At 44.0% G+C, this 27805-nt stretch overlaps 1 protein-coding gene across 1 annotated transcript in view; it reads right to left on the bottom strand.

The window, feature by feature from the left end:
- The window catches only part of NIPSNAP1 (nipsnap homolog 1), a 44976-nt gene extending 35908 nt beyond the window's left edge, over nt 1–9068 (bottom strand). The window contains exon 1 of the mRNA XM_036762538.1: nt 8926–9068. Coding sequence (XP_036618433.1) covers nt 8926–9035 — 110 coding nt within the window. The 5' untranslated portion in view covers nt 9036–9068. The remainder of the gene's footprint in view (nt 1–8925) is intronic.
- Nucleotides 9069–27805: the final 18737 nt, after the last annotated feature.

Genomic DNA, 27805 nt, shown 5'->3' with positions numbered 1-27805 from the left:
GTCTTCTGCCTTTCATTATATCCCCAGTACTTAGCACGATGCCTGGCACATAGGGGCTAGAAATGTTCAATCTTAAAAATACCCAACAGGCCCACTGAGATAGTCAAGTGGTATCCTCTAGCCCCGGGGAGAGGGGGGGGTTCTCAACATTTTCTGGCCCCCTTCTGCAGTCTGGGGAAGCCTAAGGACCCCTTCCCAGAATCAAGTTTTTAATAGCTACAATTTCTATAGCTTTCTAAAGCTTATAGAGCTTTTAAAATACATAATCTCATTTGGGGTTCTCAACACCCCTGGGAGGTGGGAGCTACTATTACTCCCAAATTACAGATGAGGAAACTGAGGATGAGAGGTTAAGTGACTTGTCCATAGTCAAACAGCTAGTATCTAAGTCATGATGTGGACTCAGGTATTCCTGACACCAAATCTGACAATCTATTCGCTGCATAGTCTAGATGTCCCCTAAGTGTTTGCATTTTTAAAGGCAGACATAGGATTATGAAGGAAACCAATTGTATATGCAAAACAGTTGACAAAATATCTTTAAAATGTTTATAGGCCTCAGGTTAAGAATCCCAGCTTTAAAGCCTCTAACCACTGATCATAGCATCAGAATACTATGAAAAGTGAGGGTCAGAACAGAGAATGTCAGAGCTGGGAGGGGCCTTAGAAGAGGGGATGTCAGAGCTGGAAGGGGCCTTAGAACAGGGGATGTCAGAGCTTAGAGGGGCCTTAGAACAGAGACTGTCAGGGCTGGGAGGGGCCTGACAACAGGGAATGTCAGGGCTGGGAGGGGCCTGAGAACAAGGAATGTCAGAGCTGGGAGGGACCTTAGACAGAGAATGTCCCCCTCAGAGAAGGAGGCTAACTTGCCAAGGTAAGCAGCAGGCTAGAGCCCAGGCCTGCTATCTTGCCCAGCTTTTCCCCCACAATGCCTCACTGCCTGCCAGGGCCTGGGCCACACTGCCCAAGGAGTCAGAGCAGCACCCCTGGGGCTGGACTTGTGAGGGGCTACTGTGCATGACTAGTCGCTGTGACCTTTGTTTGGAGGCAGAGCATGTGTGGAGGGGTGGCGGTGACATATTCTGCTTTTCCTTCCTATTCAAAACTTAAAGAACCTGTTTGTCACTAGGGGATGAATTCAGAATCCTGTCCTGTTTACGCAGGGCAAGACCTTTGTTCTTGGACTTCAGACTCTAGTCATTCATTAACACTGGAAATGCCCAAGATAAACAATCAAGCAGTCCGACCCCAAAGCCAGATTCTCCTTCCGGGGAAGGGAATAAGCATTTATTAAGCGCCTACTATGTGCTAAACACTCTACAAATATTATCCCATTTGATCCTCAGGACGACTCTGGGAGGGAGGTACTATTATGACCCCCACTTTACAGTTTAGGAAACTGAGGCAGACAGAGGTTAAATGACTTGACCAGGGTCGCACAGCCAGTCAGCATCCAAGGTTGAATTTGAACTCTTATCTTCCTGACTCCAGGCCCAGCAAAATGTCCACTGAGCCACCTAGCTGCCTTCCAGTCTGCAAAGCTCCAAGCCTCTGCTAGGGAAAGGCCCTGGTCACTTGGCCTCACTGCCCTAGTGTCTGGCTTAAAGCTCTTTACAGAACATTTGAGGCAGTCTTGCTCCCAAGGCTATGAGATCCTGGGTAAGTCACTTCACTCTGGTCCTCAATTTTCTCTTATAAAATGGAGGGTTTGGAAACAATAAAACAGATACCCTCAGACAGTACAGATAATTTCATTTTTGTCTTTGTCTGTTTAGTACCTGAACATTCTTTATTGACGAGATCACCTCTAAGGTCCAATCCAATGGTAAATCAAGTCTAAAAAGAACTGAGTTTTAGGGGAACCTTAGAGCACACAGTAGAAATAATCTAATATTTCACCCCCATCACCCTCTCCCAAATTCGGTAAAGTCAACCCACTTTATTCCTGGGATGAACCATTCCAAGACCACTTACGTTTTCTGGACCTCAGTTTCTCCATCTGTAAAAAAAAATCTTATATTCCATACACTAATAATAACAGGCACATAGGCAGTGCTCTAAAGTTCACAAAACCTATCTCTCACAACAACCTCATTATTATCCCCACTTTACAAAGAAGAGAAGTAAAGCTAGAACTTATCAACTACCCAGTCAAAGATAGAATCTGAACCCAAGGCTCCCCTAACTGCTCCAAGTCCAGCCTTCTATTGCCATACAATTTTATGCATTGTTAAGGTACTACATGTTCCCTGCATGCAGTAGGTGCCTAATATATAGGTTTGCTGATTTAATGCATAAGGTGGGTCCTCCCCACCATTCACGTTTCATTTCATTCCCTCAAGGTTACATACAAGAACAAATTCAGAGGCAGAGAGTACTCCCAAAGTCTGGTTTCCCCACTCCCAGGCTAGCCCAATGCCATATTATAGATGGCACACATTTTCCAGGGCACCATGCTCAAGTGGGCATGTTGGAACTGAGTATTACTATCAAGTTGATTATTAGATTCCTCTCCATCCCCAAAGTCCCAGCACTAATCCAGACCCTGTGGTAGATTCCTAATGGGTCTCCTCCCCTCCAGTCCCTTTTGTTCTCCAATTCATTCTGCAGAAGAATGGTTTTGTTTCTGAAAAATGACTTTCGTCCTGTCTCCCATAAATCTTCAATGGCTCCCCATTGCTTATGAAATAAAATCTAAACTCTTTAGCTTGGCATTTAAAGTTCTCCACCATCTGACCCTTCCTTATCTTCTCTCTGACCCCATTTCCCTTTCCCCTCAAGCAGACCCATCTGATCACTAAATACACACACTTTCACACTTCCATATGGTCACAGCATTCCCACTGCCTGGAAGGACGCAGCTGAGCTCCCACATTTACTACCCTCAGCCTAAGGTCAGAGGCAGTGGGACTCAGCAGTTAAGAGAATTAGATTTGAGGTTCAAATCTGGGTCTGGGCTCTGCCTCTTATAGCCTATGTGACCTTGGATGTCACTTTCCCTCTCTCGGTTTCAGTTTCTGCATCAGTAATATGTGGGAATTAGGCCCCTAAAATTCCACCTAAATTGTGGCCCAGCATATATCATTAATACATCCATACTGCAAAGAGATCAAAGAAAAAGGAAAAGGGCCCATATAGACAAAAACAATTTTTAGCAGCTCTTTTTGTGGTGGCAAAGACTTGGAAATTAAAGGGGTCCCCATCAACTGGGGAATAGCCAAGCAAATCATGGTATAGGAACATAATGGAATACTGATGTATCATTAAAAAATGATGAAAGGGATGGCTTCAGAGAAACTTGAGAAAATTTATATGAACTGATGCAAAGTGAAGTGAGCAGAGCTAAAATAATTGACACAGTAACAACATTGTAAAGACAAAGAACTCTAATCTGTTCAGTGACAAACCCTGATTCCAGAAGACCAGTCTGGAAGCCTGCTACCCACCTCCTGACATAGAGGTAATGGACCAAGGCACATAATGATATCCATTTTTCGGACATGGCCAATGTGGAAATGTTTTACTTGGCTACGCACGTTCACTGTAAGAGTTTTCTTTTGTTTTGTTTTGGTTCTTTCTTTTTCAAGGCAAAGGAGGTAAGAGGGAAAGAAAATGAATTGTTAAATTTTGGATATGAGTCCTACAAGTCTCTTTCAGATACTAGAATCTATTAGACCCCTTTGCTAAAGCTGATAATTTGGGAAAGAACCTGGGTTAGAGGATAGAACCAAGAATTCAGTCTGGAGTTCAAATCCTTTCTCTGCTGCTGGGCAAATCCTACGTTCTCTCTGGAGCCAAGTATTCTTTTCTGTCTAATGAAGAAGTTGGCCTGGATGGTCTCTAAGAGCCTTCCAGGCCTAAATTCTACAATCTTAACCTCTCCTTCCAATAGTACGAGGCTCCTAGCATCTGCTCTTCTGCACTGCTACTGTGAAGTGTGTCTTCCCACCTACTCCCTACTCACACAGCAACCACCCTGGTCCAGACCCTTGTCACTTCTTGCTGGGACTGTGACAATGGCTTTCTCATTGATCTTGCCTCAAGGCTCTTCCCACTGCAATCCATACTCCACCTGGTCACCAAAGTGATTTTTTTGAAGCACAAATCTAACCAGGTCATTGCTCTTACTCAATCAACCTTACTAGCTCCCTATTACTTCTAGGATCAAACACTGTCCTCTATTTACCCTTCAAAGTCCTTCATAATCTGCTTTTTCAACCTTATTATACTTTACTCCTCTCTATGCACTCTACAACCTCAAATTTGCCTCCTTGCTGTTCTTCTCCCATTGTTCATTTTATCTCCCATCTGCACATCTGTGCATTGGCTGTCCCCCATGCCCGGAATGCACTCCCTCTTTACCTCCACCTCTTGGAACCCCTTCCAAACACCACATGAGCACATGAAGCCTTTCCTGATCATCTCCATCTGCTTATGCTCTCCCACCTGCCTCTCCAATTTATCTCAAAGATATTGCGTATATACATATTTATGTTGATGTTGTCTCCCTGGAGTGTAAGCTCCTTGAGGGCAGGGACTCTTTCTTTTTTGCCTTTGTGTCCTCGGAACTAAGCCCAGTGCCTGGTATATAGCAAGCACGTAATAAATGCTCAGTGATTGAATGACTGGTCTTCCCAACCGCACCAAATACTCAACATCCCTTGTGGTGTCTCACCTCTTTTGCTTAGACAGGTTCAGAACCTTTATAGAAATGTCGCTTAGTGGACCTGCCACTTCAAAAGTCCGAGCAGGCCGATCTAGACTCAGCTATCAAACTGCCCATCAGGGTCCATGAGCCTCGATACGGGCTGACACCCAAGTGAAATTAAATCTGCATTGCTGGGGCTTTTGAATTGTTTCACAAGATTCAGCACTAAAAGAAATTTAGAGATCATTGTCCTCAGGGCCCTTCCATTTTAACTTATTCAGATGATAACATTACTTCCAGTAATTTTCACCGTTCTAATTCTGATCTCTGCTCTGGAAGCTCTGAGGGCTGTCAGGCAAAGATTCTGAACAGTACTAGCAGCTGACCAAGATTGGCAGACCCCTCACCTCATCCAAACTAACACTTACCAGCTGTGTGACCCTATGAAAGTCACTTAACTGCTGCCTGCCTCAGTTTTCTTAATTGTAAAACTGGGATAACAGCACCTACTTCACGGGGTTGTTGTAAGGATCAAACTGATATTTGTAAAACATTTAGCACAGTTCCTGACACATAGTAGGTGCTTAATAAATGCTTATTTAAAAAAAAAAACCTTTAATCAAAAGGGCTAAACAAGGCTCCTGTGGAGGCCACCAGGCTGGACTCTTCTGTATTTTTTCATCATACCCCAGAAAGCTTTTCATCTGGAAGGAGCACATTGGCCCTGGAACTCACACCTCAGAGGTACCCTGCACCCTCTGATTAGGAGGGCTCCATTTAAGGGGGCTGCCCAAGCCAGACATTTCTTCATTTCCCACCATCTCTCACTCTCCTACATTTCCTCATCATGACCCTTCTCATTCTGCCCTCCCTCCCCCTATGTGTTACATCTTCCTTTTCCATGTTGTTTTCCCAATGGAATATAAGCTCCTTGAAGGCAGGGATTATGTTTCTTTTTTGCTTGTATTTGTATCTCTACAGCTTAGCACAGTGCCTGGCACATAGTAAGCACTTAGTAAATGTTTGCTGACTTGTGGTTGACTTGGTACCTATAAAACTTTGGAACAAATCTTTTCTCTTCTGGGCTTCAGTTTCTTTCCCTGAACAATAAGGAGGCTACACCAGGTACCTACCTGTTGTGTGCTGGAGATACAAATAGTACAGAGTCTCCAACTGGGCAATACATGTGATGATGAAGACAAAATAAATATTCACGGGGGCTTTTAAAAACCGGAGGACCAGGAAAGGCCTCGTGAAAGTGGCACACGAGGTGGGACTTAAAGAGACCAATGGGTTTTAAAGGTAAAGAAGACACATAGCCTAGGTATGGGGCCCAGCCTTGCAGAGGCACACAGGCAGGAGACGGAATGCTAGGCAAGTCAGCAAGTTGGGTAGACTGTGCAGAGGGGAGTGATAGCGAATCACTCTGGAAACATTGGCTGAAGCCAAATTATTTTATGGCAGATTAATGAATTTATATTTTATCCTAGAGGCAACAGTTTCTAGAGTAGTGAGGTGCTCCCGCTTTTGCTTTAGGAGTAGAGAGGAACCGTAGAGAGGAATTAAAGAGGGGAGAGAATGGAAGCCAGGTAGGTCGCTATTGCAATAGTTTAATCCTTTGATAGCAAATGGTTTTTGAATGTTCACAGACTCGAAAACTTGACTCATTCCTAGGTCAAGGCTTCTGATCTGCCTCCAAACCAGGGCCACACTTCCTGAGTGCCTATGATGTGGTAGTCTAAGATACAATCTTGCAATCTATTTAGAGAGAAAGGACACAAACTTTAAAAGACAAAGATATGAAGTAGCACATGTGGTAAGTGCTGGCACTTGGGTTACAATGTGTACTGTGGGAATGGGCATGAGTCACAAAACGTGAAGGAAGAGAGAGGAGCAAAATTGAACCCCACTCAGACCTGAAAGGAATACTGCTTGAAGACTTCCATGGATGGGGAGCTCACCACCTGTCCAGGCAGGGCTTTCTGCCTTAGGGCAGCTCTGATGACTGGGCTATCAAGCCTAAACCCACCTCTCTGCCAACTTCTACAATGCTCCTGGTTCTGTCCTCTGGGGCCAAGTAGGACAAGGTAGATCCCACCAGGACATGACAGCCCTTGGAAAATTGGAGGATGGTTTCTCATGTCTGCTTTCTCCCAGTCTCCCCATCTCCTCCCCCCCACCCCAGTCTTCTCTTCTCAAGGGTACATATGCCCCAGGGATAGACCAGACTTTCAATTCCAGTTTCGAAACTATGTGACTTTAGGCAAGTCTTAGTGGGGGGGGGGAGGAAGGGATAGATTAGATCAGGGGTTCTTAACCTCTTTTAAATCAGGGACTCATTCTTAAAATGTTTTTAAATACACAGAGTTACAAAGAAAGTTAGAGGTTAGTGAAAATAAAGATGGATTGTTTTTTCTTATTGAAATTCATGAACCCCCTGAAATCTTAACCTCCGGTTAAGAACACCTAGACTGCTCTCTCATTTAAAAAAAACAAACAAGCCAAAAAGTAAGATCACTGGCAACTGGAGCTGGACCAAATCGAGTCTAACTACTCATTTCTACGAAGGAAGAAACCAATACCTGGAGAAGGGAAGGAATGGACTCCGGGAGCACCCAACTAGGTAGCAGATTCAGGCCTCCTACCCATCAGTCTGTGGTAGTTGGCTCTCTCACACCTGATTCTTTCTCTCCCAGGGCCTGCACATACTTGGTAAGTACCCTTTCTTGGAGCAAAGGTGAGAGCAGACTCCAGTGTCTGTTGCTGCTCCCCACCCAACCCTGAGTAAAGTCACTTCTCCTTTCTAGGCTTCAGTTTCTCCACCTGAAAAATGAGGGGGGCTTGAAGTAGATGACCTCTAAGGGCCCTTCTAGTTGTCAAGGCTACCAGGGTTCCATTGTCTCTTCTTTAGCTAAGGGATCAGACCAAGTGTAACCTTTAGCCAGAGAAAAGGAAGAGATCTTTTGGGCTTCCTTACCCATGGCCCATCTCTCAAGTCCCTTCCAGAGCTGAGGCTCAGGTGACCCAGTAGGCCCCCTTTCCCTCTAACACATGGGAAACCGAGGTGCTTACTGGGACAGAGGATTCACTGCATGGTCCACTTTATGCCTGCTACAAGGCACTGTGTGTGCACAAAGAACCAGCAGCATTCATTCACCAGCCCGAAGTCTCGCCCTGCTCCTCCCCCACTCCTTCAACCGAGGCACACAGGCAAGGACCCTTTCTTAGCTTTGAATCACCCAACAATGCCCCTCTGGAGAGCAGCACAATAGGACACCTTCTCCCTCCTGCCGATTGGCCTCCGGCCTAATAGGAGAGCCCTCCCTTCCCACTCCACCACCCCCCTTTCAGGGGGGTTCTGAGCACAAACCACGTCAGCTCCCCTCAAGTATAGCTCACCTCCCACCCAGGGACAGCTCCAGTCCTGCCCCTCCCCCCAACCCAGCCCTAGTGTCGGCCCTTCCCCCATCCTCAGAGAGGTCCTGGCCCTCCCAGCTCCCTTGTCCCCATCTCAGCAAAGTCCCCCTCCCAACCTCCCTCTTCTCTCCTATTCTGACCCTCCCCCCTCCAATCTCAGCCCCATCCCAGGCCCTTACCTCTTCCACAGGGCAGCGCCTGCCCCTCCCCCATCCTATTGTGGGCACGGTCCTTCCCCCTTATCTAGACTTAAACCTTCCCTTTCTTCCCCACCACGCTGAGTCCTAACTCTTTCTTCTCTCTCCGCCCCCCCCCCCATCCGTTCCCTCTCTTCCTTGTCCTACTGTAGCTTTCCTCTTCCCCCCCACCCTCCCGTAGTGGACACAGACCGACCACCCTCCCGCACCAAACCTAGCCCCTCGACGCATCCCTCCCGGTCCAGCCCCTCCCCCCCGCACCCTCCCACAGTGGACACAGACCAACCTCCCACACCAGATCTAGCCCCTCGACCCATCCCTCCGGGTCCTGCCCTTCCCCCCATCCTCCCATTGTGGGCACTGACCATCCTCCCATCCCAAGGCTAGCTCCTCACCCCGTTCGTCTGGGTTTTGCCCCTCCCCCCGCCCCATCTTCCCATTGTGGACCCTGCTCTTCGCTCCACCACCCCAGCACACCGCCTCCCCCGCCGCCAGGTTCAACCCTTTTGCCCCCCACCTTCCTTCCATCCTAGGGGTGGCCTCCGCCCCTCCCCCTCTCCGCTTCCCGTTCTCCCATCCCAGCCCAGGCACCTCCTGAGTCAGCAGGAGCCCCACGCTTGGCCCCTCAGGCCGGGCCGCAGGAAGCCCCGAGCCCGCGCTCACCTCGGCCCGGCCCCAGGTGCAGCTCCGGTGGGGTGGCCGGGGCCGGGGCCCCTTCGCAGGGGCGGACGGCGGAGCGCGCTCGCCGAGATGCTGCACACCCGCGCAGCCATGTTCGGGCGGCAGCAGCAGAGGCGCGAGGGAAACCCAACAACAGGAGGGGAGGGGAGGGCCGGCGGCCCCGCCCAGGGGGCGGTGTCTGGCATGGGCAGGGCGGGCTGAGTGACACCCCGCCCCCGCCCCTTCCAGCCCCGCCCCTCACCCCACCGCCTCCAGCGGCTGATACCTGGGGCCACGTCCCCAAATCTGGGCAAGGTGCCCAGGGGGCACAACTCCCCAAGATATCCCGGACAGGTGGTCACCCCGCCTCTGCCTGAAGCTCCCCGAGGAGAGGGAGCCCAGGATCATGCCCTGAGGTGTAGCCTTTGGGGATTTCCGGGGCTCGCTCTGAACTTTGGGCTGGCTCTCACCATTAAGAAGTTTTTCCTGGCCCTCACATCCGGCCTGAAATCTGCCTCCTGGTCCCTTCTCACCATCTCTCCTACTTCTGCTTTCCGAGTTAAGGAGAGCAAGTCTAATATTCCTCCCCCAAGAAACAACCCTACTGATGTTGGAAGATAGCCCTCAAGTCCTCAGCCACCCACTCATACAGAGCTGGATTCAAATTCTAGGCATAGACCACAGAGAGAACTCGGAAGTTACTCAGTCCTACCTCTGCATTTGCTTCAGCGCCTCCACTTGTAGGCCACCCACTCCCTCTGGGCAGCCAGGCCTTCCCATGGTCAGGAAGTTGGATCTGGCCAAAATGGAGACCCTCTGTGGAAGCACATTTTAACTCCTCCCTCCCCCTTTAGTTTCTCTGTATAAATTCAGAATTATTTTTCTCTAAAGGCCTTTTTGGGCTCTTGGCAAGCCATCTCTGTTTTGGATCCCAATGTACTACTTTGTACTTCTCCATCACATCCTTTCCCTACCCCAAGATAACATGATTTCCTCACTCTATCCTGCAGAAAGGACTAGAGTCAACCCCATGGAAAGCATCCTCTTCCTTTCAATGAGGGGCGCTCAAACTGTTTCCTATTCTACATATAGCTGGGCCATCATCTTGACTTTTGTCTTGCCACTGTACTCTGGTTGATGGGGTACAGTATCTGGGAACCCCCTTGAACTCTCCTTAAATCTTCCCACTTGATCTGGTCTTCGCCTGAGGCTATAAGCCTTCCATCAGCTAGGCCCAAATCTCCCTTACCCCTAAACTAGCCAGCCCTGTGTTGTCTGTTATCTCCAGGTGGCCTTCAGCTATTTCCCACCCTTAATCTCACTCCTGGAGTCTTGACCTCTAGTCACCCCAGTCCCATCAAGATCCCCCTTAGGCTCCTCCTCAAGACCCTCCCTAAACCTCTCCTCTAGTCACCCCAGACTACTTGACCACCTCTAGACCCCTCCCACAATCTTTCTGTATATATCTCATCTTGCCTCCATGAAGGCTCTCAGATTCAATCTAGCTCAGCTCAGATTTATCTGGCCCACCAGCATTAGTGTCACAAATGCTCAGGCTACTTAAGAGCCTACCCATTACAGAGAATCTTTAATAAACTTTGTTTTTCTTGGGCTGAGAAGGCTTGAGTCGAATTCATTTGGCAAGACTCGGTGTGTCGGTATTTTGGGGTCTTGGAGCACCCCTAAAAATCCCTCATCATTTTCCTTAACCTCATCATGATGACTCAAGTAGAGGGCAAGGCTGGCGACTTTGCACAGCTCTGCCTCACTGAAATCCAGTTCACTTGCAAATCAGGACATCACCTTCCTGACGTCATTGGTCCCCTAAGAGAACAAAGGATGAACAACATTCTAGTCATAAATCTGTGGGGGGGAGCTCCACTGATTCCTCTAGGAGAGGAGTCCAGGAAGAAGGGGCTAGAAATATGGTTGTTCAGTTCTGGAACGGGGTTGTTCCAGATTTCTATAGATATTACCTGGAACCTTCTTGGGGCTGATAGTCCTATTGGAAGGCATGAGGGATTATGCCAAGCTTTCCAAGCTAGAAATGGCTTGAATATTAGTTCAATATTAAGTTAAATAGAACTTTCTGGAAGACTTTAGACTAAAGTGTAGAGTAGTGGATTAATAGTAATTTTTTTTCTTCAACAACTTAATGGTGTTTCAGACTCAAATGCCTAAGCCTCAGAGAAATGAGCATCAAGCCCAGGACCTTCTCTGCCGAAGACTTCCATGGCTGACTAAATACTAGAGGCAAAGGACCTTTTCGGCCTCAATAGGAAGAGTTTTGGAAGATAGTTGCCCCAGCCTTGCTGTCTGCTGATTACTCTCATTAGAATCTGATTGAGAGGAAGGCCGGTCTGTCAGACACAGGCAGGGAGCATTTGTGTGTGTCTATGTCAGAGGCCACCTCACCTTTCCTGTTAAATGGGTACAGTTTCTGTTATGCTAGCTTAAACCCTTCTTTTAACAACTGTCTGCTCTGGGATTAAACCATTTTAGCTGCCAAATTCCTCAAGTATGTCTGCTAACAAGGGAGATTGAACCTGACCTTGTAGTTGAGTCCAGGTGACAGGTAAACTTTCCTTACCCTCTTCTGGATAAGCAGATCTGGTGGCAGGTTACCTCAGACTAGTGACCAGTCTATGAGTAGGGGCAACTAGATGGGGAAGTGGATAGAGCATCAGACTTTAAGTCAGGAAGACTCATCTTCCAGAGTTCAAATCTGGCCTCAGACCCTATCTATATGACCCTGGGCAAGTCACTTAACCTTGTTTGCCTCAGTTTCCTCACTTGTAAAATGAGCTGGAGAAGGAAATGCCAAACCACTCTAGTATATTTGCCCCAGAAAACCCCAAATGGGGTCATGAAGAGTTGGACACAATTGACAAATGATTGAACACCAGCTCTGAGTAGCAGCCTAATCGCTCCCAGCTGCCCTGGGAAGTTCACAAACCCTATGGCTCTCAGTTCGAAGATTCCAAGCTCACTAAGTGACATTTGGTGTTTTCCACTGTTTTGTGGTACATTTCCATGTCTATCAGTCTGTTCTGCATTTAAAGATATGTAAAGTCCTAAGGAAGTGCCTTTTCTTAAAATCAGTATAATTCTCCATTTTACTGTGGGGTGTATGAACACAAAGTTACAAGAATTCCCACCAGGAATGCTTGACATTAATTAAAGATCTTGATGGTCATCTTTTTTGTTTGGTTGGGTTTTTTTTGAAAGGGGGGAGGCAAGGCAATTGGGGTTAAGTGACTTGCCCAAGGTCACACAGTTAGTAAGTTTCAAGTGTCTGAGGCCGGATTTGAACTCAGGTCCTCCTAATTCCAGGACTGATGCTCTATTCACTGCACTACCTAGCTGCCCCTCTTGCTGCTCATTTTGAAATGCTGGTCCAAAATTTGGTCAACAGACCCTCCTATCTGAGAGTGGCTACTGATGTCAATGTCAGCAGATCCTCAGGTTATGAGAAATGAGGCTAGAGATACAACAGAGGCAGCTAAGTGGCTGTGTGCCTGGAGTCAGGAAGATCTGAATTCAGATCCAGCCACAGATGCTTAATAGCCTCTATGTGATTCTGAGCAAGCCACTTAACCTCTGTCTGCCTCAGTTTCCTCAACTGTAAAATGAGAAAAATGAGCCTGTTGTGAGAATTAAATATTTGTAAAACATTTGGTACAGTTCCTGGTTTGTAGTAAGTGCTATATAGAAATGCTTGACCCCAACTGTAGGAGTGGAGCTCGACACAACTCTCTATTGGTCAGTGAGCTCTAAGAAAAGATCCTCTATTCTCCTGACCTCCCCAGGCTACCATGCCAGATTAAAACCTGCTTTAAGAACTTCAAATTCCCTATCTTCTCTGGGACTAAACTAGTTTCAGCTGCCAAGTTCCTCAATATGTCTGATAGCAATGGAAGCTTGTACCTAACCCCACAGCTGAGCCCAGGTGACAGGTACTCTTTCCTCACCCTCTCCTTAGCAGTGAGCAGCAGACCTGGGTGGCAGGTCATCAATCTCAGAGTGGCTGCTAACTACATAACTAGATTAGTAGATCATACACCCCACAGCGAAGTGGAGAATATACTGGTTTTAAGATCAGGCACTTCCTTAGGATTTTATATATCTTTAAACACAGACTGATAGGGGCAGCTAGGTGGGACAGTTGATAGAGTGCCAGACCTGAAGTCAGAAAGACTCATCTTCCTGAGTTCAAATCTGGCCTCAGTCACTTACTAGCTAGGTGATCCTGGGCAAATCACTTTACCCTTTACCCTGTTTGCCTCAGTTTCCTCACTTATAAAATGAGCTGGAGAAGGAAATGACAAAACCGCTCCAGTATCTTTGCCAAGAAAACCCCAAATGGGGCCATGAAAATTCAGACCCAACTAAAATGAACAATAAAAAACAACTTGGCAAAAGTTGGAAGGACCATAGACCATAGAAACAGAACATATAAAAATGTGTCTGTCGCTGGAAAAGTTGGCATTTCCATCTCACCTGCTAGAGAAATAAAACTTGCAAATTCTTGGCCAAAATTATTTGGCTAAAGTTTTTTTTTTAAGTATCCTTGTTTAATTTAAATTAAGAGTCTGAATCATTAAGGAAAGATTCATCACCTGGAGGAAGACCATGAACATGCTTGTTTGGTTCGGAACTGCAAAGTAAGAAAAACTTTCTAGGAAGAAGGCAGAGGAAGTATAACATTTATTTAGACACCAGAGGATCCAGTCCCAAATAACCCCAATTGGATATAGCAGTAATTATATTCTAAAACCAGTAAGCCCACCTTAATGTAGCAACAAGGAAATTATAACACAGTATTATAGCAAGGAACCAAGTCATCTTGTAACCTTACTTCCTACTGGGGCCTCCTCATAAACACTCACAAATCCTAACTGTCTGCTTGCCTGAGTTCTCTTGCCCCTCAGTTCTCTGGTCTCTGAAGCTCTCTGGTTTGTACTCCACTCTCGGCTCTGCACTCTTTCTGCAGCTCTGTCTTCTCAGGAGTTCTTACTTCTCCTTTCGCTGGATTCTGAATTCATGCTTCTAAATTCTCCCTTCTGATTTCTGACTTCTGACTTCTGAATTCTCAGTTCTCAATGGCTACCTTCTGGGTGTATATACTCTTTTTAGGGCCCAAGGGCTTCATAACCAATCGTCAAAAGGGTATGGGCCTGAGGCTTAGTGCCTAGTAAGTAAAGGCCTGCCTACAAACAAACTTCAGTCAAGCTTCCCTTAATTGGCTCCATCTGAGGTCTATTTCCTGGGTGGGAAAGGTCTTTAATCACTGATTGGCATCTGCAAAGGTGTGGGCTGCCTCTAATCAAGCCTCCCTTTGTTGGTCCCACCTGAGGCCTATTGAATGGGCAGGAAAGATCTTTAATCACTGATTGGCATCACAGAGTCCATTCTGGGTTGTTTGGTTGTATGAATGACTGGTGCTAAAACAACAGAAATGTATGTTTTTATCTTACAGTATGTGTTGATAGCTATTCAGTAAAAAAGGCAATCAGCTATGAATGACTAAACTATTCTCCAAATACAACAATCCAAGACAACTCTGAAGGACTTATGATGAAAAAGGTTATCCATTTCCAGAGGAAGAACTGACGGTGTACAGACTGAATACCGACTGAAGCATACTTTTTTTTAAGCTTTATTTTTCTCGAGTTTTTTTGTCTGTTTTCTTTTGCAATGTGGCTAATATGGAAATATGTTTTGCATGACTATACATGTATAACCTACATTGAATTGCTTGCCTTCTCAACCAGGGGGGATGGGGAAGGAGGAAGGGAGAGAATTTGGAACTCAAAATTTCAAAAACCAATTGCTTTTACATGTAACTGGGGGAAAATTAAATACTAAATACAAACAAAGGTGATCAGTTCCCAAACAGAACTGAAGCCAGTTCAAAAGTTTCTCCTCCTGTGACCTAGAGGGGAGGGGAAGGGGAAGAGAAGAGGAGAGAGAGAGACAGGCAGACAGAGACAGACAGAGACAGAGAGATAGAGTTTTACAGTTGGAATTTTGAAGCTATTCTCTAGTGTTTAAGAACTGCCTAGCAGGCAATTCTCCTCTTAAGTTTTCTTTTGTTTAAATTGCCTTGAGCAAAAGAGACTACTTCAGAAAAGGCAAGTAAAACAATTTTTAAAAGGCAAAATTCAGGGTGTTTGGCAGAATTTAATTGATAAAAATGGTTAGCCATGTTCCTGGCCATGTGCTAAGCACTTTACAAATATCTCACTTGCTCCTCATGACAGCCCTGGTGGGTAGGTGCTGTGATTATCCTCATTTTGCTGATGAGAAAAACTGAGGCAGGCAGATGACAAGTGACTTGCCCAGGGTCACACAGCTAGTGTTTGTTTAACTCAGGCTTTCCTACCTTGGGATCTGGTACTCTATACTTTACCACCTAGCTACCTAATGAATTTATAAATTATTAAGTAAGAAACCAAATTGGAAATGCTTTCCATGCCAAAACAAGAAACTGCCAGTAAAGTTTCAGCTTAGACTAAGAAAAAGGAGCCAGGTGGCTCAGTGGAAAAAGGGCTGGGCCTCCAGTCAGGAAGCCCTGAGTTCAAATCCTGCCTTGAGAGTTTACTAGCTGTGGGACCCTGTGAAAGTCACTTAATCTCTTTCAACCTCAAGTTCTTTATCTGTAAAATGGGGTGAATAGTGGCAACTGTCTCCCAGGGTTATAGCGAGGAGCAGATGAAATACCATATGCTTTATAAACCTGAAAGTATTGTGTAAATGCTAGCTATTATTTAAAGCAAAGTTTGGCAATGAATTTGAGACGCATAAGAGTAGGCAAATTAGCCAGAGTCAGATTCCTTTGCAGCTACCCCAGTTCTCACTGCAGAAAAAACTTCTATTTAAAGAGGGTGCTGAGGCCAGCCACCTCTTCCTTGTTCACCAGGCTGTGTCCTGGACTTCTCCATCATGGCCCCTTCCTCCAGCTTCTCACCTGTTGCCTATCCACACTGTACGTTCCTGGAGGGCAGAAGTTGTCTTTTTGCTTCTATTTGTATCACCACGAAGGTGGCTGAAACAGGCTCTGTGAGAGCTTAGAGCTCACACATCAAACACCAAAGTCATCCTCTGCTCTCCAGGCACCCTGGCTTTCCTCTAGCTGCTGGACTTTGACGACTCCGGAGGAGAGAGTAGAGAGAGGCTGATGTGTAACTGCGCCTCACTTAAATCCAATTCACTTGCCAGTCAGGACATCATGATGATGTGACGTCATTGGTCTTCTTTGTAAACAAAGGACAAATAGCAATAGTTTCTATCCTTATTGCTTAGCACAGTTCCTGGCACATAGAACACAATTAATAAATGCATGTCAGTTGACTCAGTGACAATCAAGTAAAAGAAAAACAGATCTAAACAAAGATTCGAAATGTGATTTGAAAACCAAAATACGAGGTTTAGTAATGAACAATATTAGAATGTAAAATTTAGGGAATGTTAAATCATGATAAAAGGAATTCCGCAATTTCCAAGGCTTACTCTCCATTAATCAATGAGTAAAAATAAAATAATTTTGAAAGAAATTGGAAGTAGTTTCCACTGACATGGTGTAGACCTTCAGGTCGCTTAATTCAAAGGCAATGAGAAATGTATAAAGTTGCCCCTAAAAGTATGGGGGGTGGGGATGGAGAGGGGGAATCCACAAAAGGAATTATGCATATAGTAGTATTGACTCATCTAAACCCAGATAAGGAGCTTCAATCCCTTATTCTTCTGACCCCAGGGAAACTGAATGCAAACAAGGACCCATTTTTATCACCTCTCAAAATCTTCTTCCTTCAAAGACCAATTTAGAGGAAGAAAAGAAAAAAAAAGCTCCAGATTTGGAAAGCTTTGATCTCAAGGCAAACAGCTCCATCAGGAACCCAGCAGGAGACTTGCTTGTTTCTTCCTCTAGGATTTGGTACTAGCCAATGAGCATTTATTTAGTGCCTACTGTGTCAAAGTCTTGGGGAAATAAAAAGAAGCAGAAGACAGTCTCTGACCTCAAAGAGCTTACAGTCTAATGGAAAAAACCACATGCAAACATGTACAAACAAACTATGTACAGGTGTCAACCTTGTAGAGTTTGTTCTAAGAAAGAGACAAACAGGAGGGTGGAGCCAAGATGGCAGAGTAAAAGCAGGGACTGGCTTGAGCTGTCCCCCAAACCCCTCCAAATACCTAGAAAAATAACTCTAAACAAATTCTAGAGCAGTAGAACCCATGATAAAACAAATTTCCAGCCCAAGACAACCTGGAAGGTCAACAGGAAAGGTCTGTTGCACCAGTATGAGAGAAGAGTGAAATCTAGCATGGGTTGCGCCAGTAGACTGAGCCAGAGCAGTTCTCAGGGGACTGAATCACTAGCAGCTGTGGTGATTTCCAGACTTCTCAACCCACAAATGCCAAAGACAACAAAGGAGGTCAGTAGGAAAGGTCTGTCAGACCTGGGTGATAGAGGAGCAGGGTCCAGCCCCAATCCCAGGGTGGTGGCAACAGTGGTGGCTGTAGCAGCAGTGGCTGCTTCTGAAACTTTCAGCCCACAGACAGTGGAGGGATCGAGTGGCTGATCAGAGTGGGGTTGCAGGGATCTCTTTGCTAGAGCTGAGGCAGGATTCTCTTGCTTTACCTGTGCTTCGATCAGGGTAGCAATCCTGGGTGGTGGTCCTGGGGCAAGGAGGAGCTCTGGCATGGGGGAGCTTGGCAAGCAGTAGAGAGGGAATCATCCTCATAATTCCAAGGCAGAGAAGAGTGCTTGTAGTCACTCACAGACCAGAACACTAGCCAAGAGAGGAGTAAACACTTCTCATTTGATCATACAGCCTTGGAAGAACTGAAAATTTACAGGTCTCAAGAAATATCTCTGAAAACAGCTGCACAAAATCCCCAAAGCTTGGGACAGTACACTCTCCACACTGGAAGGAGAGACCTACCTTAACAAAGAGCTAAAAAGTCAAATAATTGGCTAGGAAAATGAACAAACAGCATAAAAAATCAGACTATAGAATCTTACTTTGGTAACAAGGAATATCAAAACATACAACCAGAAGAAGACAACAAAGTCAAAGACTAGGCATCCAAAGCCTCCAAGAAAAAATATGAATTGGTCACAGCCCATGGAAGAGCTCAAAAAGGATTTTGAAAATCAAGTAAGAGAAATAGAGGAAAAATTGGGAAGAGAAATGAGAGTGATATGAGAAAATCATGAAAAATGAGTCAACAGCTTGTTAAAGGAGACCCCAAAAATGCTGAAGAAAATAACACCTTAAAAATAGACTAACCCAAAAGGCAAAGAGGTCCAAAAAGCCAGTGAGGAGAAGAATGCCTTAAAAAGCAGAATTGGCCAAGTGGAAAAGGAGGTCCTAAGACTCACTGAAGAAAATAATTCCTTAAAAATTAGAATGGAGCAAAAGGAAACTAATGACTTTTTGAGAAATCAAGAAATTATAAAACAAAACAAAAGAATGAAAAAATAGAAGACAATGTGAAATATCTCATTGGAAAAACAACTGACCTGGAAAATAGATCCAGGAGAGAGAATTTTAAAATTACTGGACTACCTGAAAACCATGATTAAAAAAAAAGAGCCTAGACGTCACCTTTCAAGAAATTATCAAGAAAAACTGCCCTGATATTCTAGAACTAGAAGGGAAAATAGATAGTGAAAGAATCCACTGATCACCTCCTGAAAGAGATCCCAAAAGGAAAACTCCTAGGAACATTGTAGCCAAATGTAAGGTTAATAGAATGGCAAGATCTTCCCCACCTGTAAATAGGCCTCAAGTGGAGCCCATTAAGGGAAGCTTGATTAGGGGAGGCTTGTTTATAGGAAGGCTCACACCTTTTGCTAATTTCTAATTAGGCATTGTGTCACACGAGTTGTGATGCCCTCTGGCTCTGAAAAGTGTATATATACTGTGAGGTTAGCATTTTGCTTTGGGGCTCACTCATTGGAAGAGTGTTCATGTGATTTGGCCAGATGAGACTCTGGGTGGCCGTTAAGGATCCCCCAGGCTTTGAAAACCCAGATGTTGGTGATTCTCTCTCTGGAAACTATGTATGTACCATTGGATCTGTCTGTTGATCTGTGCTAATTTCTCAGACAGTTAGAAACCTGTCTGTTGATATGTGCTATTTTCTCTGCTTGTAATCTCTGTTTGTATTTTCTCTGAAGTTCAGGGTGTTGACTTTTCCCCTAAACTAAGTGAATGATAAATATATATGTTTAATTAAAGTAAGATTGTTGACCCTTTTAAAGTTGCTTTCCTTTAGAAAAGCACATCAAAGGACCTGTACTAGCAGCCATCCTGAGTATACCACTGTGGTTGCTGTTACTCCAAATTCCAGAGTTCTCAGGTTAAGGAGAAAATATTACAAGCAGCCATAGAGAAACAATTCAAGTATTGTGGAAACACAATCAGGATAACACAAGATCTAGCAGCTTCTACATTAAGAGATCAAAGGGCTTGGAATATAATATTCCAGAGGTCAAAGGATCTAGGATTAAAACCAAGAATCACCAACCCAGCAAAACTGAGTATAATACTTCAGGGGAGAAAATGGACATTCAATGAGAAAGAGGACTTTCAAGCATTCTTGGTGAAAAGACCAGAGCTGAATAGAAAATTTGACTTTCAAATACAAGATTCAAGAGATGCATAAAAAGGTAAACAGGAAAGAGAAATCATAAGGGATTTATTAAAGTTGAACTGTTTACATTCCTACATGGAAAGATGATATTTATAACTCATGAGACCTTTCTCAGTATTAGGGTAATTGGAAAGAATGTGTGTGTGTGTGTGTGTGTGTGTGTGTGTGTGTGTGTATAGACAGAGGGCACAGGGTGTGTTGAATATGATGGGATGATATCTAAAAAATAAAATTAAGGGGTGAGAGAGGAATGTACTGGGAGAAGGAGAAAGGGAGAGATAGAATGGAGTAAATTATCTTACATAAAAGAGGCAAGAAAAATCTTTTACAATGGAGGGGAAGAGGTGGGAGGTGAGAGGGAATGAGTGAACCTTACTCTCATAGGATTTGGCTTAAGGAGGGAATAACAAACACTCAATTGAGTATGAAAATCCATCTTACCCTACAGGAAAGTAGGAGAGAAGCGAATAAGGGAGGGGGGGATGATAGAAAGGAGGGCAAATGGGAGGGTAATCAGAATCAAACACTTTTGAGGAGGGACAGAGTAAAAGGAGAGAATTGAATAAATGGGGGGTGGAATAGAATGGAGGAAAGTAGAGTCAGTCTTTCACAACATGACTATTACAGAAGTATTTTGCAGGACTACGCATGTATAATCTCTATCGAATGCTTGCCTCCTCAATGAGGATGGGTGGGGAGGGAGGAAGGGAGAGAATGTGGAACTCAAAGTTTTACAAACAAATGTTAAAAATTGCTTTTACATGCAACTGGGAAATAAAATATACAGGCCATGGGGTATAGACATCTATCTCGCCCTACAGGAAAATAGAAGAGAAGGGGATAAGAGAAGGGGGGTGGTGATAGAAGGGAGGACAGATTGGGGGAAGGAGTAATCAGAATGCACTCAGTCTTGGGGTGGTGGGAGGGGAGATACGGAGAGAAAGTTTGGAACTCAAAATCTTGTGGAAGTGAATGTTGAAAACTAAAAATTAATTAATTTTCAAAAAGGAGACAAACACAATTAGGTTGTATCCATGTTTTTAATTTCTCTCAAGCTGGCAACATGCATGCATTGCATGGGAGTTACAATTCAGAACTGGGCTCCCCTAAGGGAGCCAGTCCAGAACTGGCTCAATTTGGGAGCTGGGGGTACAGAGTTATATGCCCTTTGGAGAGTAGGTGTTCCCAAGGGGTGCCAATCAACTCTGATTGGTCAACACACTGGGAAGTGGGCTATATTAAAATGAGCATCTTTGGGTTAGGTCACTTCATCTTGGTCAAAGAGACATCGGTTTCCACATCACTTGGCTTGATGTTAGGGAGGAATCAACATTTTCCCAGACCTATCTGGGCGACACAATGAGGAAGAAGCTGAACTTTGAAAGAAAGGGGGATGGGGGGAAGATCTGAGTCTCCAAGATTATGATTACTAAGAAAAATCATTTTTCACACAGGATAAATAAGAAATAATTAAAAGAGGGAAGGTACTAGAATTAAGAGGGGTTGGGGAAGGCTTCCTGTAGAGAGTAGCATTTTTGTTGGGACTAGAAGAAAGCCAGGGAAGCCAGGAGGTGGAGGTGAGGGAGGAGAGCATTCCAGGTGTAAGGGACAGCTAAGGAAAATCCCCAGAGCCAAGAGATAAGAGCGTAGTTTTCATGGAACAGCCTGGAGGCCAGTTTTCCTGGATCAAAGAATAAGCACATTGGGGCCTTGTGTAATTTGTTAGGAGTCTGGGGTGGGGGAGGGGAGTAGGTTATGAAAAGCTTTGAAATAGAGAATTTTATCTTTGATTTTGGAGGTGATAAGGAACCACTAGTGTTTGAGTAGAAGATGATATGGTTAGATCTGTGCTTAGGAAAATCACTTTGCCAGCTGAATGGAGGATGGACTAGAGCAGGGGAGAGACTTGAGGTTGACAGACCCCACCCCTCACCCCCAGCAAACTACTGTAGTAGCCCAGGCATGAGGTGATGAGGACCTGCACCAGTGATGAGGTTTAGAGTTGGGAGTGCAGGTTCAGGTGTGAAAGAATTCACTTAGACAATTTTGTCCTAACCAAGGGGAGCTTTATTGATGAAAAAGCAGCACGGATCTCCTAGCAGGAAAGCTAAGTGAGACCCCAATATTTGGGGAAGTTATGCTTATATATAATATATACATGTTTCAGAATGGTGATGTAGTTTTAGAGGTTTTATGTGGGTTAAAAGATTAGGGAGAGGATGAGGAAAACGGATGAGAAGACAGGAGACACTAGATAAGGGAGACAGGAAATTTTATGACCCAGGATGGGGGGAGATGAGGAATTTTATGGTCCAGGATAAGGGGGGAGGTTTTATTGTATTTCAAGATAAGGGGAAGAGACTTTAGGATGCCTTCAGGTTAGAGAATAAACTAGAGGTTTCACAAAGTACTGAAAAAGCAACTCTTCACCCTTAGGACACCATTTGTATCCTCGTCACCAAGATGGTGGTTGCATTGGAGAAGAGAGAGAGAGTATTCTAGACATACTGCAAAGGTGAAATTGACAGGCCTTGGCAACAGATTAAGATATGGAAGATGAGAGATGGTGCAGATTCTAGGTTGGGAGTTTGGGGGAATAGAAGGATAGTAAGGAGGTAATGGGGCATTTTACCTAGGGAGAAAGATAACCAGTGAAGTCCTAGTTCATGTTGGGTTTGAGGTATCTGCTGGACATCCAGTTCAAGGTGTCTGAAAGGTATTTGGAAATATGACACCAGAAGTTGGCAGAGAAGTTAGGTCAGAAAAGGTAGAGGTGAGAGTTATCAGCATAGAAACAGTCATTAAATCCATGGGAAGTGATGAGATCACCTAGTCAAATAGTATAGAGGGAGGAGAGAAGAGAGGATCAAAAAAGGGAAGTGGATGGTTTCAATCATGAACAGACTTCAGCATCTTTGGGTTTTTGTAGACTGCAGGAAGCCCATGCAGAGGGATATTTTTAGAAATACAATCTAAGACCTTCCTGGGAATGGTTAGGCCATTTAGACAATACTAATAGCTAGCATTTACATAATACTTTAAGGTTTGCAAAAAAAAAAAGTTATAAAGATTATCTCATTCGATTATCACAACAACCCTGGAAAGTAGGGGAAACTGAAGCATAGAGAGGGGAAATAGAGAAGGGCAGTAGGTCCTATTATTACCCCCCATTTTACAGATGAGGAAACTGAGGCACTGAGCTGTCATTATCCCCATTTACAGTGTTTGAGGCTGGTTTGAGCTCATGACTTCCTGACTCCAGATTCCAGTGTGCCATCTAGCTATCTCTAGGAAAGCCAGGCGGCCTCTATAGCCGACCTACGTAGCATTTTCCCACCCCTCCAGCAGAACAATTATGATTATCTATCCTTTCAGCTTATGTTAGGCTGTCTAAAGGTCTTGCTCTTCTAGATGGCTTGTTTTCACAATGAAGGTAATTCTTCTTTGCCTTCCTCCAGTGCTTCAACTGGTTTCATTGGTGATAATTGGTTTTGTTACTGTAATACAAAACATTTCTTTGAAAATTTGTCTTCCACCTGCCAAGATAAATGCAAGGATCATATGGACGCAATTACAAAATGCTTTTCACACAAATAAAGACAGATCTGAACAATTGGAGAAATATTGTTAGCTCATGGGTAGACCTGATGGGGTTATGGAACCTGGCCCATGTCCTTGGGACCCCTAAAAGCCGCTGAGCTTTCCCACACTGGCCTTTCTCCTGAGGCATCAGGCCCATCCTGGTCTGCCTAGATACTCAATAATCCTTTTAACTGTCCTTTCACGGTGGCTCTCTGACCATATAACCCCTTTCATTGTGTGCACCCGGACCACCCCAGGCAATTTACTACTCCTTAACCCCGTCCAGATCTTCTCACCATCTTTCCTTGTATATAAGTACCAATCTTACCCCCATTAAATTGGGCAGATTCTCTAACAATCTCACCCACTCCTATTGACAGCACAATACCATGGATTTACTAGGAATCTTGCCTGCCTGGCTGGTGTAATAATAAAGCCTCACTATTCTGACTGAAAGAAAGCTTGAGTGGTAGAATTCTTTCAAGGCAGACCCCCTGTACCCTTGTGTTTTGGGGTTCCCAGAACCCCAAACTGCAACAAAGTGAACCAATATAACAAAAATGACAATTCTACCTAAGTTAATTTACTTATTCAGTGCCATACCAATCAAACTACCGAAGAACTACTTTGTAGAGCTAGACAAAATAGTAACAAAGTTCATCTGGAAGAACAAAGGATTACAACATCAAGGAAGTCAATGAAAAAAAATTGTGAATGAAGGCAGCTGTGAGAGATTGGTAAAAGTTAGGGAAAGTTAGGGTTTCCACAGAAGAGCTAATTAAGTTCCCCAGAATAATTAATGAAGTGTCAGCTTGAACAAAGAAGAGAATAAAAATTAACCAGGATGACGGTCCCCAGCCAATCAGAATAAAGTTTGCAGTTTTGCAGAAACCACAGATTCAGGATGTTAGGGAAATTGGTCTAAACTAGCCAGAGAATGGTCAGGGTTGAAGAGAAAACTGGGTCAAATGGCTACTATGCATGCTTAATTGGCTAATTGAATATTACCTCACACACCCACAGGGAGGAGTTTTCTGCCATTTTTAAATATGGGACTTATGTTGAAGTGAGGGGAACATACCAAGGAGTTACATGTGGGGGGCAAGTAGGGAAGATTGTAACCCAGAAGGGAGCAGACCAATCCATTCTCTGAAGGGAGGTATTGAACTGATGGTGCATCAATCTATGTCAGTCTAAGAGAATAAAGTTGGTTTCACTCCTGTACTCCCCACTCCCCCTTCCTAGAGAAGGGTGGAGTCTGCTCCTGGCCAGGATGTTTACCAATTCCTTTGGATTCCTCAATAATAATAAATTACCCTTGACGCCTGAATTTCAATGTCAAGTGTATTTCTAACAGCATCCTGGCAGTTTCAGATTTCAAACTATACTACAAAACAGTAATTATCAAACCAAGCTGGTACTGGCTAAGAAACAGAGTGATGGAACAATGGAATAGGTTAGGTACAAAATACACAGTAGTAAAGGACCATAGTAATATGGTGTTTGATAAACCCAAAGATCCAAGCTTTTGGGGTAAGAACTCAACATTGGAAAAAATTTGCTGGTAAAACTGCAAAGCAGTTTGGCAGAAACTAGGCCTAGACCAACATCTCATATGCCAAGTTAAGGTCAAAATCAGTAAATGATTTAGACATAAGGGACTTACTAAAGTTGAACTGTTATGTTTACATTCCTACGTGGAAAGATGATATGTATAATTCATGAGACCTTTCTCAGTATTAGGGGAGTTGAAGGGAATATAGACAGAGGGCACAGGATGAGGTGAATATGAAGGAATGACATCTAAAAAAATGAAATAAATTTAAGAGGTGAGAGAGGAATATATTGAGAGAGGGAGAAAGGGAGAGATAGAATGGGGGTAAATTATTTCACATAAGAGCAGCAAGAAAAAGCAGTTCTGTTGGAAAGGAAGAGGGGGCAGGTGAGGGGGAATGAGTGAATCTTACTCTCATAGGATTCAACTTGAGGGGGGAATAACATACACACTCAATCGAGTATCTTACTCCACAGGAAAGTAAGGGGAAGGGGATAAAAAAAGGGGGGGGAATGATAGGTCAGCATGGAAAAATGTACCTGTCGGATCTATGGATAAGGGAAGAGTTCATGACCAGGCAAAAGACAGATAGGATTATGGGTAGTAAAATAGATAATTTTGGTCACATGAAGTTGAAAAGCTTTTGCACAAACAAAACAAATGCAGGCAAAATTAGAAGGAAAGCAGGAAGCTAAGGGGAAATTCTACAGCAAGTTTCTTCAACAAAAGCCTCATTTCTCAAATATACAGGGAACTGAGACAAATTACAAAAAAAAAAAAAAGATCCATTCCCCTATTGGTAAATGGTCAAAGGATATAAACAGGAAGTTTTGGGAAGAAAAAATCAAAGTTATCAATAGTCACGTGAAAAATGCTCTAAATCACTATTGATTAGAGAAAGGCAAATTAAAAGAGCTCTAAGGTACCAGCTCATACCTATCAGAAATGACAAATGCTGTAGGGGATGAGGGAAAATAGGCACACTAATGAATTGTTGCTAGAGGAGTTTACTGGTCTAACCATTCTGGAGAACAATCTGGAACTATGCCCAAAGGGCTATAAAACTGCATGCCCTTTGATCCAGCAACTGCTACTAGTTTTATACCCCAGAGAGATCAAAGGGAAAGGACCTGTATATTCAAAAATGTTTATACCAACTTTTTTTTTTTGTGGTGGCAAAGAATTGCAAATTGAGGGAAAGCTCATCAGTTGGGGAATGGTTAAACCAGTTGTGGCCTATGACTATGATGGAATATGACTGTGCTATAAGAGATCATGAGGGGGGTGATTTCAGAAAAACGTGGCAACACCTGATGCACAGGAAAGTGAGAAGAGCTGGGAGATCATTGCGTGCAGTAACAGTAGTGTTGTAACGATGATCAGCTGGGAAAGATTTGGCTTCTCCGCTCAACGCAATGATCCAAGACAATTCCAAAGGACTCAGTGAAAAATGCTATCCACTTGCAGAGACAATTGATGAACTCTGAATGCAAAATGAAGTATAATTTTCTCATTTTCCATATTTTTTGCTTTTTTGGTGACATGGCTAATATGGAAACATGTTTTGCATGATTTCACAGCTATAATTCATACCGTATTGTTTTCCTTCTGAGTGGGTGAGGGAGGGAGAGAATCTGGAACTGAAAATTTAAAAAGAAAAGAATGTCTAAAATGAGTATTTTTTTAAAAAAAGAATGTCTTTCTGAGAAGAACAAGAAAAGATTGAACTGGGAACATGAGATATATTGTGTAGAACAGCCAACTGAAATTACTGCTATGGATCTTGACCTCCCACTTCTTACCTCAATACTTTAAGAAGGTATTTGTTAAGTGTGCACACCGCCACACAATGTTTGTCATGATTGAGATAAAAATTATTACCACCGATGACTATACTGTTATTGGTTTTTATAATAATGTCACTGCCTTTTGTAAGGTGATAGGGTTTAGCCAAGGTTCCATCTTTTGTACCTGTCTTTAAAAATCTAATTTGCTCGGTGAATTTTTAATAACAACAACCATGATAGCTAGCATTTATATAGTGCTTCATGACTCGACAACAACATAGCACTTTAAAGTTTGCAACATACTTTACAAAGATCTCATTTGATCCTCATGACAACCCAGAGAAGTACGGGCTATTAGGATTATGCCCATTTTACGGATGTGGAAACTTCATGAAGCTGAGAGAGGATAAGTGACCTTCTCAAGGTCAAGGAGCTGCTAAGTGTCTGAGGCTGGGTTGGACTCAGCTCTCTCTGATTTCCAGCCCCGCACTCCATCCACTGTTCTAGACAATAGCCTCATATTTTTGAAATCCTCATCAAAATTGTCTCTCTTTGCATTTTCACAGTTCTCCCCATTACTCCTGGGCTGACTTGTTTTACAAAATTTCATCCCATGGGTTCCTCTCTGCCTTTCCAGGATCCCTTTGAAGATTCTCCCCAAATCTAATGGGTACGTCAGACTAACTGGAGAATTTCTTCCTGTCGATGTGTCAAAGTCTAAGAGGAAGTGGTCCCTTCTCCCTAAGATTGCCATCATTTCTATTGAAAACCATAACTGGGAATTTGGGCATTTGGGTAAAGCATCACGGCACATCTGAGCCCAGAACAGGCAAGCATGGAATGGATCCTTAGTGCCAAAGTCAAGGTCACAGGTAGACAATGCCCCTTAGTAGAGAGACAGTGACCCCAGGATACCATGCTCCGGAACCCCAAGAGGACATTTCTTATTTATTCCTCCCACTCCCAAGGAGCCCATCTGGTACTTTTCTATTCTAATCAGGGCAGCTATGTGGTACAGTGGATAGTGGGCTAGACTTGTAATTAGGAAGATCTGAATTCAAATCCAGCCTCACTCACTAGCTGTGTGACCATGGGCAAACCACTTCCGCCTCTGTCTATTTCCTCACCTGTAAAATGGGGATAATAATTGCACCTACTTCCAAGGTTGTTATGAGTATCAAATAAGATAATATTTATAACACGCTTTGCAAACCTTCAGATCCTACATAAAGTCTAGCAATCATTGTTATTAACTAAGTATCCTTGATAGTTGGATATTAAGGTCCATTGTTTC

The sequence above is a fragment of the Trichosurus vulpecula genome, chromosome 1 (assembly GCF_011100635.1).
Source record: "Trichosurus vulpecula isolate mTriVul1 chromosome 1, mTriVul1.pri, whole genome shotgun sequence".
Lineage (NCBI taxonomy): Eukaryota > Metazoa > Chordata > Mammalia > Diprotodontia > Phalangeridae > Trichosurus > Trichosurus vulpecula.
The sequence above is the reverse complement of the archived record's forward strand: the minus strand, read 5'-3'. Positions and strand labels throughout refer to the sequence as shown.